Here is a 15,759-nt window from a genome sequence, read left to right as displayed (position 1 = left end):
CTCAAACCTGTCAAAGAGACACAGAACATCGGTTCAATAAATAAATTGCCTCACTTCTCACTGGCTTTCACTGCCCTTGACATTTTTCCATTACTCCTTCTTCTGCGTATCCAGGTCTCATACCCACGAGGACTGCATTTCACTTCAAGGGCTTAAGGTCTAGCCAGTGCCTGACCAATCTATCCTACCTTCCCTCTCTCCCCGTGTCTCACTTCTCAAGTGTCTTTTTTACTCAGTACTCCACACACCACTCCACCTTTCCCTATATTTACTTGGGCCTGAATGAAGCATTCACAGTTCTCCCCCATTTCTTGCAGTTCAGTTAAGTGCAGTTGCCAGCTATCAGCTCCCGCCACAAAAAGAACAAAACACCTTTGTTCCTAATTCAGTTGCATGACTAAATCCAGGAGAGATAACCACATATACTTTTCCTCACTTTGGCCCATCTGCATAAATCACCAGAGCGTCGGATTTCCAGTTTTCAGGGATTACATGACGGGCTCTGATAGGGTAAAATGCAACCCCAAAAGTAGGTATTTCAGGAGTCCTGGGCACAGCCTATTGAGAATCTTCAGGGGAAGGGCGAGGCTGGAGAGGAGAGAAATCCTAATAGGTGGACTCTTCAAGGCAAACACCAAGTGCAGATGCCTCGCCCGGAAAAAAGAGTTTGGGGAGGCAACAAGGTCAAGCGACCTCAACACAGATTTTCAAGCTGAGGTCTGGATCCTGGCTCTGTGCCCTACTCACTGCACAATCCAGGGCAAGCCTGCTCACTTGGGAGACTTAAGGGATTAGGTGACCAGCAAGTTCTGGTGCTCAATGAATGGTTGCTTTTATTATTATGTTGTCCCCAAATTAACAGCCGCTAAAAGTGGCTTTTTATTAGTTGATGACACCATAGATGAGGATCCACCTGTGGTAAGCAAGCCTAAGGCATCTTGTAGAGAACAAAAAACACTCCATGTGAATTACCTTTGTTTGTTTACTTGTTTAAAAAAAAAAGTTAAAAGGAGTAATACTTGTTGTGGTTTGTAAAATATGAAAATCTGTCACAAAGCATGTGGAAATTCCCCAAACTGTACACCTTCCAAGACCATCCCCTCTGATATTGACCATCCAGTGATGGAACCGGGAAGACTTCGTAAAGAAAGTTACAAGACCACGCTCATTTGCAAAGGGCCCTTTCGGACTCTCGACGTGTTCATTTCTGGTTTACTCTTCTGCAAGAGGCAATTCACATTTGAGGAGTGCAACAGGGGCTTCTCGGGCCAGGGAATGTACCAGAGTGACGTCGGTCTTAAAGGGCAAGGAGAGCAGAAGATGCATGCAGTCCTCCGTGCTTTCGGGGGTTTTAGGAAGCACCACAACCAAGCTGGTTTATGATCTGGAGAAGAGGTGGGCGGAACTGGTACTTTATATGCACAGCACAAGGAGGCTGCAGCTTGCAGCTTCACGGAAAAAGTGTTGCTTGTTCTTGGGTGTTTTTTAGCTCAGAAAGTGATTGTGTACCAATTCTGTACACAAGTATCCAGCAAGGAAAGACCACCCTGCATTTAGGCCTCTGTCATTTCCCAGGGCTACACATATGGGAATGCCAGGGAGAGGGGAAGGGAAAAGCATGGGAAAGCACATGTGTCCACATATTTAGGCCCTTAATACATACACACAATGCATGATAATAAAGTCCCCTCTCCACGATGTGTGGGAGGACTGCAACATCTTCAATAGATGGCCAGGAAAATATCTGTCTGCTCTGATAAACCTAATCAGACAGAAACACAGACAGGCACTCTGAAAAGACAGCATCTGTAATGGACTTCAAGTGGGAAGAACACGGTGACTTGTACCAAACGCCATTCCCCAAGGAAAGAGAAACTTGCATACAAGGGACAGGGGGATCCCCACGTGGAGTGCAAGCAAGCTTCTTGTAGCTGCCTCTCTCCAAAATAAACCTCACGACTCTTGATCCACCAACATTTCTACCTTTCTAAGGAAATTATGCCAGTGGTTCAAAATTGTGAGAAGGACTTCCAAAATTCTGTTTTAATCCATCAGTCCTTAGCTAAAGTGTTGTTTCCTTTGCTGGAAGATAGCAGAAATTCTAAACCCCCAATTGTATCCTCACTTCACAGGTTATTAGATACTGGACCTTTCCAGGGGCTCATTTTCCCACCTACCTGTGATGCTGGAGGGTCTTGAGTAACCTAGCTAAATGAACTCCAACAAATGCAAAAGTCCTTTACCTCCTTGCCCTCCAACATGCAACCCTTTTCTTTTTAAGCAATGCCAAGTAACTAGAAAACAGATTTGTATTTCATCTTTACAGCCTTAGTTTCACTTCAGTTGCAAACCAGAACCAAGCAAGAGAAGTGAGCGCAAGTGGAAAGAAGAAAAGAATAAAGGGTGTGACTAATCCTCACAAATAGAAAAATAATCTCATCATCATTTAATGTTAAGAACGATTGACAACCCAGCTCCAATGACTTCCGATTCTTTGGTAACTATAAGATGAGCCAAATGTTCGCTTCACTGGATGTGGGTGTTTTCAGCATGCGGTGAATTCAAAGCCCTCGTGAGACATATCGAACCCCCAGAAGAGAAAGAGAAGATGAATATGGGCAGGAGGCCCCGGTAGGCACAAATCTGCGTGACTCCTATCCATATCCTGCCTTAAAGGACAAACCCATTTTTTTTTTTTTTTTTTTTTGCTGGTGATCAACAAAAATTTTATAGCTGTATTTATTACTCTGTGTCTATCTTCAAAAACAGGAGAGAATTCTCAGTAACTCCAGGAGATGCAGCTCAGGTCTACCTGGAATCTACAGAAAACATTGAGAGAGAGAGAGAGAGAGAGAGAGAGAGATGCTGTGCTGGGGAGCCGGTGGTGGGAGTGTGGGTGGTGCCGTTCTTGGTAAGTGTCTCTTTTTTGTATTTCACTTTTCACATCGCATCAGAAACTCGCTCTCCAACCCCGAAGGAAACTCTGAAACCTGTTCACAAGTGAACGGGTACATCTTTGTTCAGTCTTCTGAGGATAACAATATTCGACGTAGATCAAAATTCTGCATGCCCATTAAGACAGTGACGAGCTTCATAAATAATCTTTAAAAAGCTCTTAAAGTCTTTAAAAAATGTTATTGATTTTGGCCCTGATGGTTCCAAAGCCTGGCAGATATGCCTTTCCGAACAGCCTTCAAACTCTGACTTCCCCTCTTTTTCAAATATGTACAAACTCCAATAATCTCTCCTTTCCCTTTTATTCGGGTCTGTGACAGGAACCTGATGCAAATTAAAATACAAAATCACTGGATGTGAGGAAAGACCCCGGCAACACCCACTTGTCAATAATAAGAAATTAAAGTATTACTCTACTGAGCACAGGGCTGACCTAATTTCCTACCATACAATTTAAATTTTCTCTCACCTTCTTTAGTTTCAAGTAGTGTGCAAGGTTATTATAACTGCCTCAGAGCTGTTCCTGCTGTCAGTGCTGGAATAATCAGACTTATTGGAATTGCTTTTTTAGTTTCTTAAAAACAAACATTAAACACTTACAAAAAGTAACAAATTTCTACTTCTCTCGCAGGGGAAATGGCAGTTGCCTAATTAAAATAAGATTTCTTCTGCCACCACTGTTATTGGGTACTGAAAATATTCCAAACAGTTGCCTTTCTAAAAAATATCTCTCCACTACTTCCCGGGGAGGAAACTAATCGCTATGCAGCGGTATAAAAAGGTACCGTTCTCTTGCGATTTGCAGAGGATTAGAGTTTGGCTTCATATATAATCTGGAGCCCATTGATCCACACACACAAAATCATTTCCCTTTAATCTGGGGATCAGACTCTTTTTCTAGAGGAACCTTGGCATTTGCATGCTGAATGTTGAACTTGGCGTGCACTGCTGGAATACTGGCAGGGTGGGAATGGGAAAATATATTTAAAAGTTTCTGCTATCGTGGGGAGTGGGCTGGGGTGCGGGTGTCAATCTCAGTATCAGAAATCCTATTCTAGTCCCCACTTCTTGTTCCCTGGGATATTTAACATTTTATTCTGTTTGGCTCAAGCCAGGCCAAAGATGATTGCCTTGGTGATTGTGCCAGCTGTTACTTGTCCTCCCTCTATTTGCTTTTTGGGCTTAAATCCCACCCACCCTCAACTTTGGCCAAAGCAATTTCACTTCAGGGTCGTGTCCAATCCAAGATCAAACAACACTGGCTGAAACCAATTCCACGGTGCTCAAGGGTCAGAGACCTTTCCCGTAAGCGTGTTGTTTCATTTGCTCCTCTTGCTTCTCCAAGAGCAACTGTATCCTGCAAAGAAGGGATGTGGCACAAGGAAATAAGAAATCCAGGCAAAAGAGAAAGGGTGATGGGGTGGGGGGGGGGTGATGAGAGGTGACAAGGATAACAAAGCAGGCGGACCAAGAGGAGCTTTCCGGGCTGGGGAAGAATGTAGTTTTCACCTAAAGACTTGGGTTTGCCACTTAAATCGGATGCATTTTGTTTTCATGATGTTAAAGCATTTTATAATTAATATTATGCCTCCATCAGGCAACTGAACCCTTTCAATTTAAGCCTCAAACTTAACTTCCAATTTAACGGAGATAAACAAAGTGTCCTGCCCTTTTCGTTGCCAAGATCAGATCTGGAATGACAAACTTCGCCTAAAGACCAGCACAGACACCTGGAGAAACACGAGAGGACACCCAGAAATGATTGCACACTCAATCAACCCCAGAGGGCAAAGCCAAAACAAAACAAAACAAAACAAAAACCCAAAAAATAAAACCAAAAAACCCCCACTATAACAAAAACCCTTGATCCTCTCTCTGTGTCAAATCCTGGACTTCTGGGCTGTAATTGCTTTCTCTCTCCTTCCTGATTTCTGCAAGTCTTGGGGCATGGAAGGAGCACAGTAGAAAATCCAACAAGGGGAATGTCAGTTGGAATCCTCGGAAGAAATCAGGCAGAAAGTTGACCTTTTGGCACTTGCGGCGCAATGGAAGGTAAAGCCTCGCGCGCCCCTTCCCTCCGCGAGGTCGAGCGACGATTTAGGAACAGCCGGTCTGGCTCACGTCCACACAGCCCGGAAAGGAGCAAGAAGCTCCCGCGGCCCCAATCCCCGTGTGGGGAACGCGCCGTCCCCTCTGGGCACGGCGAGAAATCAGCTTTCTCTCTCCGAGCCCATCCCAAAGGCGAGGAAGGGGGCTCCCCGCTTGCCTGGCGCCGAGGGGGAAGCCCCGGGGACGCACCTGCAGCGGCGCAGCAAGGACCGGCGGGGGAGGCGCCCCGACGCCCGGAGTCCGGCCGGCCGCTGCGCTCGTCCAAGTTTTGGCCGCCCGCGTTCGCCCACTGCTCGTGCCACAAGTGCACGGACTGCGGCGATCCGAGGGGGCCGTGATGCACTCACCCTTTGAGCTGCTCCCTCATGGTTGCAAGGGCTCCGCGGGCGAAGGAAGGCGCGAGCGGAGGAGTGAGCTTCCCAGAACCGCCGGGCTCCCCGAAAGTCGAGCGCCGCCGCCGCCCAGGCTCGCAGCAGAAAGCACTGCGGAGGAGCCGGCGCGGGCAGGCGGGCGGGCGGGCGGGCGGGCGGGGAGGGGGCGCTGCAGGCAGACGGGGCGGGGCCGGGCCGGGCTCCGCCCCCACCTAGCGACCTGGGATCCCGGGCTCCCAGAGACCGGCGCCGGGGCTCAGCCTGGCCAAACGGAAAGGAAAGAGAAAAGGCCGACAGAGGAAGGGACTTAAGGTGGTCCTGGGAACCTGAAAGCCGCACAGCGCCCTGCGAGCACTGTCTTTAAACCTCCAGCGAGCCTACTTGTTGCCTAAATAAATGACCTAGGTGCAAATGACCTCACTGCAGATAATTAAGTGTGCGGGCTCAGAGTTTTCTTTTTCAGAGAATCTGAGAGAGAAAAATCACAGAGTTCTCTCCCCTCACCGCTTTCCCTCAGTCGAAGATTAAAGTGGTAGGGCTGTAAGGACATGAAATTCAGGTTATGCTCGTCCGGGGCTAAACGGGCTTCTTCGGAAGCATCCGTATGTGTCAAACAGCTGCGGTTCTCAAAGTACAGGAGGGCAAGACCGGCATCGCCTGCGGACTTTTGAGGAGTAAGGATGCCAGAGGTCCCAGCCCAGACCGACTGATTCAGAAAAGAGCACACTGAAGTTTGAGAACCACTGGCATAGACTCTGAAGAAAACACCACCACCAATGGTGTGGCACAGTTGGTCTTTTGCTGTTATTTTCAAGGAATCTGAAAGGAAACCATTTCCAATGGAACATCTGATGGGCAAAGTGGCAGGGCCTGGACAGTTCCAATGTTGCTAATCTTAAAGTTTGCCATATGACGAGGCAGGTTAACTATGCAAAATCATTCCAAGCCTGGGAATATTCTGCAAAGAAAGCCTTCATTAGCGCAGTAAGTTTTGGTGACCTTCACATAAGATCTTCGATGAGAGTCCCACGAGTATTTTAAGATGAACTCCCTTAGTGATTTTATTGTCTCCCTTTGCTCATTTATTCTGTTGGCCTGCTTTTCTTCTTATCTTCTTTCAACTACTTCCTTTGCACTCTCTCTTCTGGTTGATTCATTCCACTTCAGTTTACAGTTTAAAACGTGTTCCCCTTTTTTCTTTTTAAATATCCTCTTTTTTTTTTGCTCCACGTTTTCACCCCATAGAACGTTTGAGCTGAAGGGACACCGTGGACACCAATCTCCCTTTACTGTCTGCAACAGCAGGACGAAAGAGGCAAGAACTAAACTACATGAACACAAGAGAAAAGGGGTGCCAAGTTTCTTCATTACCCTTGACAAGCCAAATAAAAATGTAAACATTATCACAGAAGACTTGTGCATGTAGGTAGGATTGGTTTTGCTATTTTAAAGCAAATATAGCCCTTCTGCTGGCATTTTGCCTCCTAAATTGAGACTTATTAATGCTGTCTTTTAGCAATTTTGTGCCAGTGAGTGGTGGAGGCAGCTTCTATTATGGTCTGAGGGGGGCACACTAGGATTCCCTTTGGGTGAGGTTGTCCCTTGATCGAGCTGCAGATTCTAGGTCTGCCCCTGTCTTTGTTGGGGGAGAAGGATTAGTATTCTGGCATGAGGAAGTTGTGGCCTTTGCTATTAATCAGGGACGAAATCTCCATGTCAGTGGGGCAAATCACTTAAATACTGTTTATGTTTATTTCAATGAAAAGACACAAACCTCACGGCCTGGGCATTTGTACACATCAGAAATCAATCCTTTAAAGGTCTGCAACACTTGTGCTTTGTCAGGCTTCTCCTTTCTCATTTTATTCTGTTTTGTTTGTTTGTTTTGCACTTTTAAATTGCCCACGGAAGATTCAGGAGTGCTGATACGTTTCTCTAGAATAGAAAGGCTCAAGTCTATTTCTTCACTGTTCACCTAGAAAACTATTAGGAACCATTCGTTGGACAACAAAAAAGAATGGAAAATAAGAAATCGCTATTCAGATTTGTTTTCTTAAATTTGACAGATGGCAATCCTCAAAAATACATCTTTAAGTTCTTTTTTAGACTGGAGTTATAGGCACTTGAAGACTTGTTCCCAACTCTTGATGTTATTTTAGAAATTAAATACTCAAAGTATTATTAAGAAATGACACGGGCATCACAGTAACTGTTTTACTGTCAGTTTCAGTTAGATGATGAATTTTGCTTGTTAGGAAAAGGCATTGAGAAAAGACCGTAACATATATCTTCATTTCATATATAAATTCTATAATGATGCTATGTATGAAAATACATTGTTTATAGTAGCTGTTATTCCTGTTTTGATGTGAATTGGAGACCTGAATGGAACATGGGGCTCTGCCACCAGGAAAAACAAGTTGCAATTCTGACTCCAGAATTTACCACAAGCTATGCTCATCTGGATACCATGGTGAGAATGTGACCGTGCAAGGACTGGAGCAGGGAGTTTTGCTCTGAGGCCTATGCCACTCTACTATGCTGCCATGGGGAGATGCGGCCTCTTTTATTGTGGGGGAAGATCTGTATTTTTTTTCTTTTATGTACTCATAAGCAATCTCACTGCTGTCTGACAGCAGAGGAGAACAGGTTTGCTATAAATAGGGTTAAGGAAGGAATGAGATGGAATAAGGTGCAGGAAGGTGACCCAGTACATTTTTCCATACCCCAAACTCCAGTCTATGAACCCCTTAAATGTTGCATGTACTTAGAAAACTGAGGACCTCTCTGACCTAAGAGACTGTGCTGGATATCCCCTCATCCTCCCCTCCAGCTCTATTCTCTGCCCTTTTCTACTGGGCTCTGTGCCCGGGGAGGTCAGACCTCCAGGGATGTCATCAGTCAGGCTCTCTCAAGTTGTTTGGCTTTCTTTTGCTTTTAGCCAGGGGCAGGCCATGAGGAAGAGCCTACAGTAGGAGATAGAGGGCAGGAGGAGAGAGAGATTTGTGTATTTACTCCCCAGGCTCCCTCCTGTTGGCCTTCGACCTGGCAGTGGCTAAGTTCCTTTACTCACAGCCACAAGTCTTGCCAGGTGGTCATTCCCAAAGCAACAGCAATTTCCAGGTCCTCCCTTTGCTCTTGTCCTCCCCCTGACACTGCTCTTGTTTTTGTAAATAGCCTTCTTCTTACATTCTTTTCAAGTACCACTTCTGAATGTATCATCTATTTTTCCCAGGCTCCTGACCAAACAGGAAGCCATCCAGTCAAAGCCACCCTCTGGGTCACTAAATTGGATGCTGAGTGGGGACTCCTGATGGAGGAATAAGTTAACTCCACCTGTTGGAGCCAAAAAGAAGACTGCTTTCATTCACTGAACAGCTCTTTCTAGAAGCCTCCTCTGTAGGTCCAAAAGGAGCTGCTGGTCCGTTGGGGGTAAAGGCAAATCAAGGATAATGAATGGTGATAACAGCAGGTGTGAAGGTAAAGAGGCCACAAAGAGCTTTTTCTTTTCAAGAGTTTGGGGGAGGGGGTCGGGTCTATTTGATCTTTGGGAGAGAATGTCAAAAGAGAGATTCAGTAGGTGGGCAAATTGAGAAGGACCTAGCATGAGGATTCAAAGTTTGACCTGTGTCCTGCAAGGTGTGAATTCAAGCACGAGTGTGGTTCCCTTGTATTCGCCTTTTAGAAAAAGCACTCAGGAAAATGGAGTGGGGGCTGGGTCAGAAGAGTCTGGAATTAGGCAACCAGATACAAGCAGACTGCAGTATGACAAGGAGCTGAGCAACAGTGGCAGCGAGTAGAGAAATAAGAAGGCTAAACACTACGGGAGTCATGGCTGATGAGATGCACGGATGGAAGAAAGGGAAGACGGAGGACCGTGGGCCTCAAGCTTGGCCACCAGTGCGTCTCACCACCCCACAATTCTGATCTCATTGGCCTCGGCATGGGATTTTTTTTTTTTTATTGTTGTTCAATTTGCCAACATATAGCAAAACACCCAGTGCTCATCCCATCAAGTGCCCCCCTCAGTGCCCGTCACCCAGTCACCCCCACCCCCCGCCCACCTCTGTTTCCACCACCCCTTGTTCGTTTCCCAGAGTTAGGAGTCTCTCATGTTCTGTCTCCACGGGATTTTTAAGAGGATTCTCCTAGGCGGCCAAGGTTGAGTCACTGCTCTAGGGTGAATCCCAAACCTGGATGAGTAATATTCGCCAAGCCAGGAATGTCAGGAGGAGGGGGCAGGTTCAGGCAGAAGAGGGTCAGGGAGAGAGGACCAATTCAGTCCGAAGCATGATGAGTCTGAGGTGTGATGCAAAGGCAGTTGGACATCTGAGTCTGGAGCTTGGAGGGAAGATATCTGCACTAGGGCTGCTGGTGTGACAAGTCAGTGCTGTAGGGTCACGGGTTTGGATGAGCCCCATACCGTGCCTGCTTGGAGGGTGCGAAAGGCCTAGGGCAGAGGCCAAGCTGCTCTGATCTTCCACAAATACATCCTTTTCTTCTTAGGCTGCTTGCGGTTCAGTGTGGGCCAGATTTTTCCCTTGCAAAATGAGGAGCAGAAAGGGACAGGACAGGGAATGGTTTGCACCCGGCACTTGGCACTTGCGGGGAGATGGCTGTGAGTGGCTTCCCTGCCCCCAAGAGGCCAGCTACCTCTAGCTCCAAGAATCTCTAGCAGAGCTGCTTTGTGTTCCCTAGCCAATCTTTACTATCACCTGCATCGTTTTATAAAAATCATTTGGAGGGGAGGTACTCCTTCCGTTAAGCATAATACATATTTTACAGTAAAACTTCAGCATTTGCACATTAGCAAATGCGGAACGATTCCATGTTTCTCTGTGCATGGTACAAGTATGAGGCCTGAACAGTGACTTGGCCATCCAATAGATGCTTACAGTGGTGGGTGAGTCACTGCTAGTTGGGGCAAATACCATGGTGTACTAATTAAAATATGTGTAACTATCTCTTTAGATCAATCTGAAAACCAGCATCTTCTGGATATCAGAATATCCAGTCAGCTCACATTAACTAGTAAATGAAGAGGCCTCTACATTCAGACACAGAGTACTTCACACCCACACAAAAGCCTATTTTTTTCAGGCCCTTCCCCTGCAGGGAGACAGAGTAAGCCAGGCTGAGGAAAGTTCTCTGAGCCAGCTGCCATCCAAACCAGAGATTTCACCAAATGGGTTCCCAGTCGAATTCGGCTTCCCTTCCATGCAGTTTTCTTTTAATAAGATTTTTCAAAGCTTCCCAGAGCCACCTATATCACACCGAACATCTGAAAAGATGTGAAGTTTAGCATCTTCACTAAAATAAAGCCACACTTCATTAACCTCACAGGCCAGTGGTTGCTTCCTGGGTACCTATTAGCCCGAGGCTACAGCGCTACCCCGTGTATAGAAAACTCACTGCCACTTGCTAGAAATGGGTAACTGGTTAAGGTGGTTCCAGCAGAACGATGACAGCATTCCTGGTCTACCTTAACAACGGCTCAAAGCTATAACTATCTGTCTGCCTTTCCCAAACGATTGTGCCAAATAACAGGAATTTCAAAACTAGGCAGAAATTCTGACACTCTGCATAATCTCCCTTCCTCTTCAGCTACAAATAAGGCTTTGTATTCGATTAGACTCACAGCAGGTGAAAACCCCAATTAGTGAATTCATTCTGGGGCCTCTTTTTACCTTCCTCCCACACACCACATTAAAAAAAAAAAGTAAATAAATAATAAGGCAAGTCTCAGTCTTCTCCCAGACCACAAGTAAATTAACCCTTGGATCTACCCAGTCAAACCCTTTACCACATAAAGGATTTCCACAGGAAAATGGGGGGTGCGGGGAGGTGTTGAAAGAGCTGTCCTTCTTGACTTCATAATGGGGCTTACAGAAAATTCTCTTTTGCCAGATGTTATTGTTTTCCTCAAATCCATAAATACTCAGATTTTCTGATCTAGAAATTACAGTTTTTCTTTCTACCTGAAAACTCACAAAGCCAATATTATCTAAAGAATGATTAATGGACAGTCTGCTGCAAGAGAGAATGATTTTTAAGTTATGTTCTGATTTCGGTGTATTTGAGGTGAGAGAAAATATTAAATTTTAGTTTTTACAATATGATTTGGCCTTAGGAAGTGCACAAAGTCTATATTTCACACTTTGTAAATATTTATTTGTCAAAAGAAATTCATAATTGGACAAGGATACAGGTTTGGTTTGAACATTCAGAAAAAAAAGCAAGACAGCTTTAGTTCTTAGAGTGATTTACTTACACTTTGTCAATTGCTTCTCTGGAAATAATTCACAACCCAGTTTTATTTATGAGCATATGATTAAAAAAGAGCAGCTTTGTCTTTTTTAATTGTTTTAGTCCTGTCACTTTTCTTGAAACAAGTCGTAGGACTTATTATCCACAAGAAAACACTGAACATATATCAAATAGCAACGCAGCTTTTAGAAGTAGTCATCTGTTACTGTCAGAAGTTCATTTCATTTTGAGGCTTTTTAATTAAAATGCAAAATTCTACATACATGCCTGCCTAAATTACCCGTTCTGAAACACTCGAATTTCATAAAAAAAAAAAAGTTAAATGCTAATGTAACCATTTTTAATACTTCTGACTTGGTTCTTGAGATGGGGTGGGGGGGAGGAAAGTAAACAAAGGAATTACCAGTCAATTAAGTGAACAAAGAAGTCATCCTAAATTGAAACAGGTAAGGAAGATCTAATATTCAAATGTTATCAAATGAAGACACCAGTGTTTTTTCCCCCTCCCTTTGAGATGAATATCTACCAGAATCTAAAGCAGTTTTTTGATCTTTAGCCAGCGTAGCTGTATATTCGGCAGAGGCATGAAGGCGAGCAAGGCAGAGCTCCGGACCAATTCTGCCCCTTAGAGGCCACTTAACCCCTCTGGATCTCTGTTGACTCATCTGTAAAATTCAGATACTACTGCATTGGGCCATCCTGTGGGTCAAATGACATAATGACTGGGAAAGCGATCTGAAGGCCTGGGGGATGCTATGTTAGTGCAAAGTAGCCTGTTGTGCAGTCACAATTCCTTAAAAGAGAACCCAGTATGTCCAGGAATACTGTTGGGAACACAGCACAAAATAAATTCAGCATAGACACTTTCACTTGCCATTTTTAGACTGCTGTATGAGGGGAAATGAGCGGTCTCAGAGTTTGTCTTGCCTTTTTAGCAATTTGCAAAAGGAGCCTTTCCTTCTTCTGTTTTTTACATCTAAGAAGGAAGCAAGTGGGTAAAATAAAGTAAGATTTTTTTGCAAGATAAATCAGTAACCGCAAGCCTGAGATAGGAGTAAAATGTGCACTGTTTTGCTATCATACTTGGGGGGGCCGAGGTTAAAATATCCATACTATACACACATGTTCAAAGGTGTATTCACGTTCGTATTGTCAAGGAGCAGAACCCTGGAGTAGTGAGAGAAACAGTGAATGTGGGTTTGGCCAGAGACAGTGGGAGACAAAGATCCCCTGCACCCTGATGGAGAAGTCCTCTTGGGGACAGGCCTTCAACAGCCAGGGTGTCATCAGGACTCCCCAGGGGCAGACACGGACTGGAATCCATAAAGGGGGAAATGAAGGTTAAAACCAATTTAACCACTTAATGATTTACCAAGGGCTGAATCTTGTACTCTAGCTCTGGTTTCTTTTTGTCAAGGCTTTATTTTGTCGTTGTTGTTTTTGAAGATAAAAGGAATATGAATGTAAGGAATTTCAATTCATTCACGGATCCCTGAGAATTTTTTTTCATGTGCTGTACCTAGAATAAATTTCTCTATTACATATTTCCCTATATTCATTTCTTCAGATGACTATGATCATGATGTATTTATTGGGCACTTATGTATGTCTTTGCCTATTAGTTAAACTCTTTCTTTAAAAAGATTTTATTTATTTGACAGAGAGCACAAGCAGGAGGAGGGGCAGAGGGAGAGGGAGAATCTCTCTACTGAGCAGAAAGCCCACTCTGGGGCTCGATCCCAGAACCCTGGAATCATGACCTGAGCCAAAGGCAGACACTTAACCGACTAAGGCCCCCAGGCGCCCACCAATCAGTTAAACTCTTTTCACTCTTCTTTACTATTAGTAAAACCTAGAAAGTGTCTGGAGGATGGACATGGAAATAGTTTAAAATTTCAGCAACCAGGTTCTATGACCAGGGCCACCCAAATATAGTGTAGACTTTAAGGGGAATCTAGAGTGTGTGTGTGTGGGGGGGGGAGGGAAGATAGACTCATATATGAGGAAACACAGTATCAGATAGATTGTGAGTACAGAAGCAGAGACATGAAAAAGGAAGCAAAAGGGAAAGGTGGTTTGACCTACTGGGATTAAGGAACAGCCATGGCAATGAAGAGTTAACTAGGTTTAATTCACCAGGTTTTATGTATGTTTTTGTTAGTACATGAAGAACAGAAGCAAAGTTTCTTAAGTTGACTCTGTGAGCTAATCTCTCATATTAATAATTTACTAAAGCACAGATTTTTAAATGTTAACATACTGCTGTGTTATACAATCAGATTATCCTCTTTTTGGAATTCAAAAAAGAGTTGGGCCAATATTGGCTTTTGTATCTCAGGAAGGTTAATATTCAGAAAATATTACTGTCTCCGGGTACTTGGGTGGCTCAGCAGTTTAAGCGTCTGACTTCAGCTCAGTCATGATCTCAGGGTCCTGGGATCGAGCCCTGCGTGATCTCTATGCTTAGTGGGGAATCTGTTTGAGATTCTCTCTCTCTCTCTCTCTCTCTCTGCCCCTCCCCTGCTCATGCTCTCTCTCTCTCTCAGATAAATAAAATCTTAAAAAAAGAAAAAGAAAATATATTCTCCACACTAGAATATCAAATCCCATTCTTGAGTTACTATCAAGACTCTAGTATGGGAATCTACATCCTTACAGGTAGCATTACTCTCATCCCTTAGAAGCCTTTCCTCATATGATGGGAAGACAAGAAAAAAAATTGGCATCATCTGTACTTGTGAATATTTCTCTTTTTAAAGAGAATTTAATTTGGAGTGGAAAGAAACAAGCATGGGAAAGAAGGTATGAGGCAGAATGGAAATGTATGCCAAGTAGACTATTAAAATAGTCTAGTTAAGAGAGGCTGGGCAAAATGGGTGAAGGGAAGTGGGAGGCACAGGCTTCCAGTTATGGACTGAGTAAGTTACAGGAAAAAAAAAAAAGTTCAGCAGAGGGAATACAGTCAATGGTATTCTAGTAGTGTTCTGTGGTGACAGACGGGAGCTACACTTGTGGTGAGCACAGCATAGCTTATAGAGTTGTCCAATTGCTATGTTGAACACCTGAAACTAATGTAACATTGTGTGTCAACTGTACTTCAATAAAAAAACCAGATCCTTTGTGCTGTAAGTATCTTTGAAAAAAAAAAAAAACAGAGAGAGAGGATGAAAGCCTGAATTAAGAAAGCAGCACTGGGAATTGGTGGCACAGTTGAACCCAAGACAGGTTACATGATACAATCAATTCTACTTTTCAACCAAGTAGATGTGAGAACTGGAGGAAAGAGAAGACTCTAGGATTTTTGATAATGGTACCACTAAGTTGAGGATTCTTATCTGTGTATACACACATTGTATTTATAACTCATATTGTTCCATAAAACCTGTAGTGCAATTTATAAGAATGAATTAATCTCAGAAATGAATAGATTAAATCCAGGATTAAGAAAATCTAAATAGAATACAACATTAAGAAGGGAGGAAAAGTTAGAGCACAGATTTGAAGATCATCGGGCTTGATACAGTCTGTAAAATTTAGCTATGCACACCCACCAGAATGAGAAAGACAGACAACACCAGCATGGAGGAGGATGTAAAGCAACTAGAACTCTCTTGCTTTGCTGATGGGAATGTAAAGTGGTACAACCACATTGAGAAACTGGCCGAATGTATACAAGCTGAACACATGCATACCTAATGACCCAGAAATACCATTTTTGATGTATTTCTAAAAGGGATGTATACATATATTCACCAAAAGACACATTTTAAAATGTTTCTAATATGATTCTTTGTATCAGTGTCAATCAGCAATAGAACATATAAATCACAGCATAGTCCATAGTGGAATACAATATAGCAATGAGAATGAACTTCATATGACACTATGGATGAATGTGAGTTTTAAAAAGCGAGACACAAGAGAATACATGCTATAAGATTCCATTTACATGAAGTACATAAATAGGCCAGATTAATTTATGGTGTTCAAATTCAAGATAGTGGTTACCCTTGGAGGGTGGGTAATGACTGGAAAGTGGGCCTGGAGGGGGGCTTCT

The 15,759-nt window shown here is 43.8% G+C and overlaps 1 protein-coding gene across 20 annotated transcripts in view; it reads right to left on the bottom strand.

The window, feature by feature from the left end:
* DMD (dystrophin) overlaps window positions 1-15,759 on the bottom strand; it is a 2,162,139-nt gene that overhangs the window by 139,478 nt on the left and 2,006,902 nt on the right. For 4 of the 20 annotated variants that reach the window (XM_077887796.1, XM_077887794.1, XM_077887798.1 and 1 more), the window contains exon 1: window positions 5,412-5,569. The exons of the other annotated variants lie outside the window; for them this stretch is intronic. In XM_077887796.1, coding sequence (XP_077743922.1) covers window positions 5,412-5,431 — 20 coding nt within the window. In that variant the 5' untranslated portion in view covers window positions 5,432-5,569. Of the gene's footprint in view, window positions 1-5,411; window positions 5,570-15,759 lie in introns of those variants that run through there. 20 annotated transcript variants of the gene reach the window in all.

This window comes from Canis aureus, chromosome X (genome assembly GCF_053574225.1).
Source record: "Canis aureus isolate CA01 chromosome X, VMU_Caureus_v.1.0, whole genome shotgun sequence".
NCBI classification, from domain to species: domain Eukaryota; kingdom Metazoa; phylum Chordata; class Mammalia; order Carnivora; family Canidae; genus Canis; species Canis aureus.
This window is presented reverse-complemented; position numbering and strand designations above follow the sequence as displayed.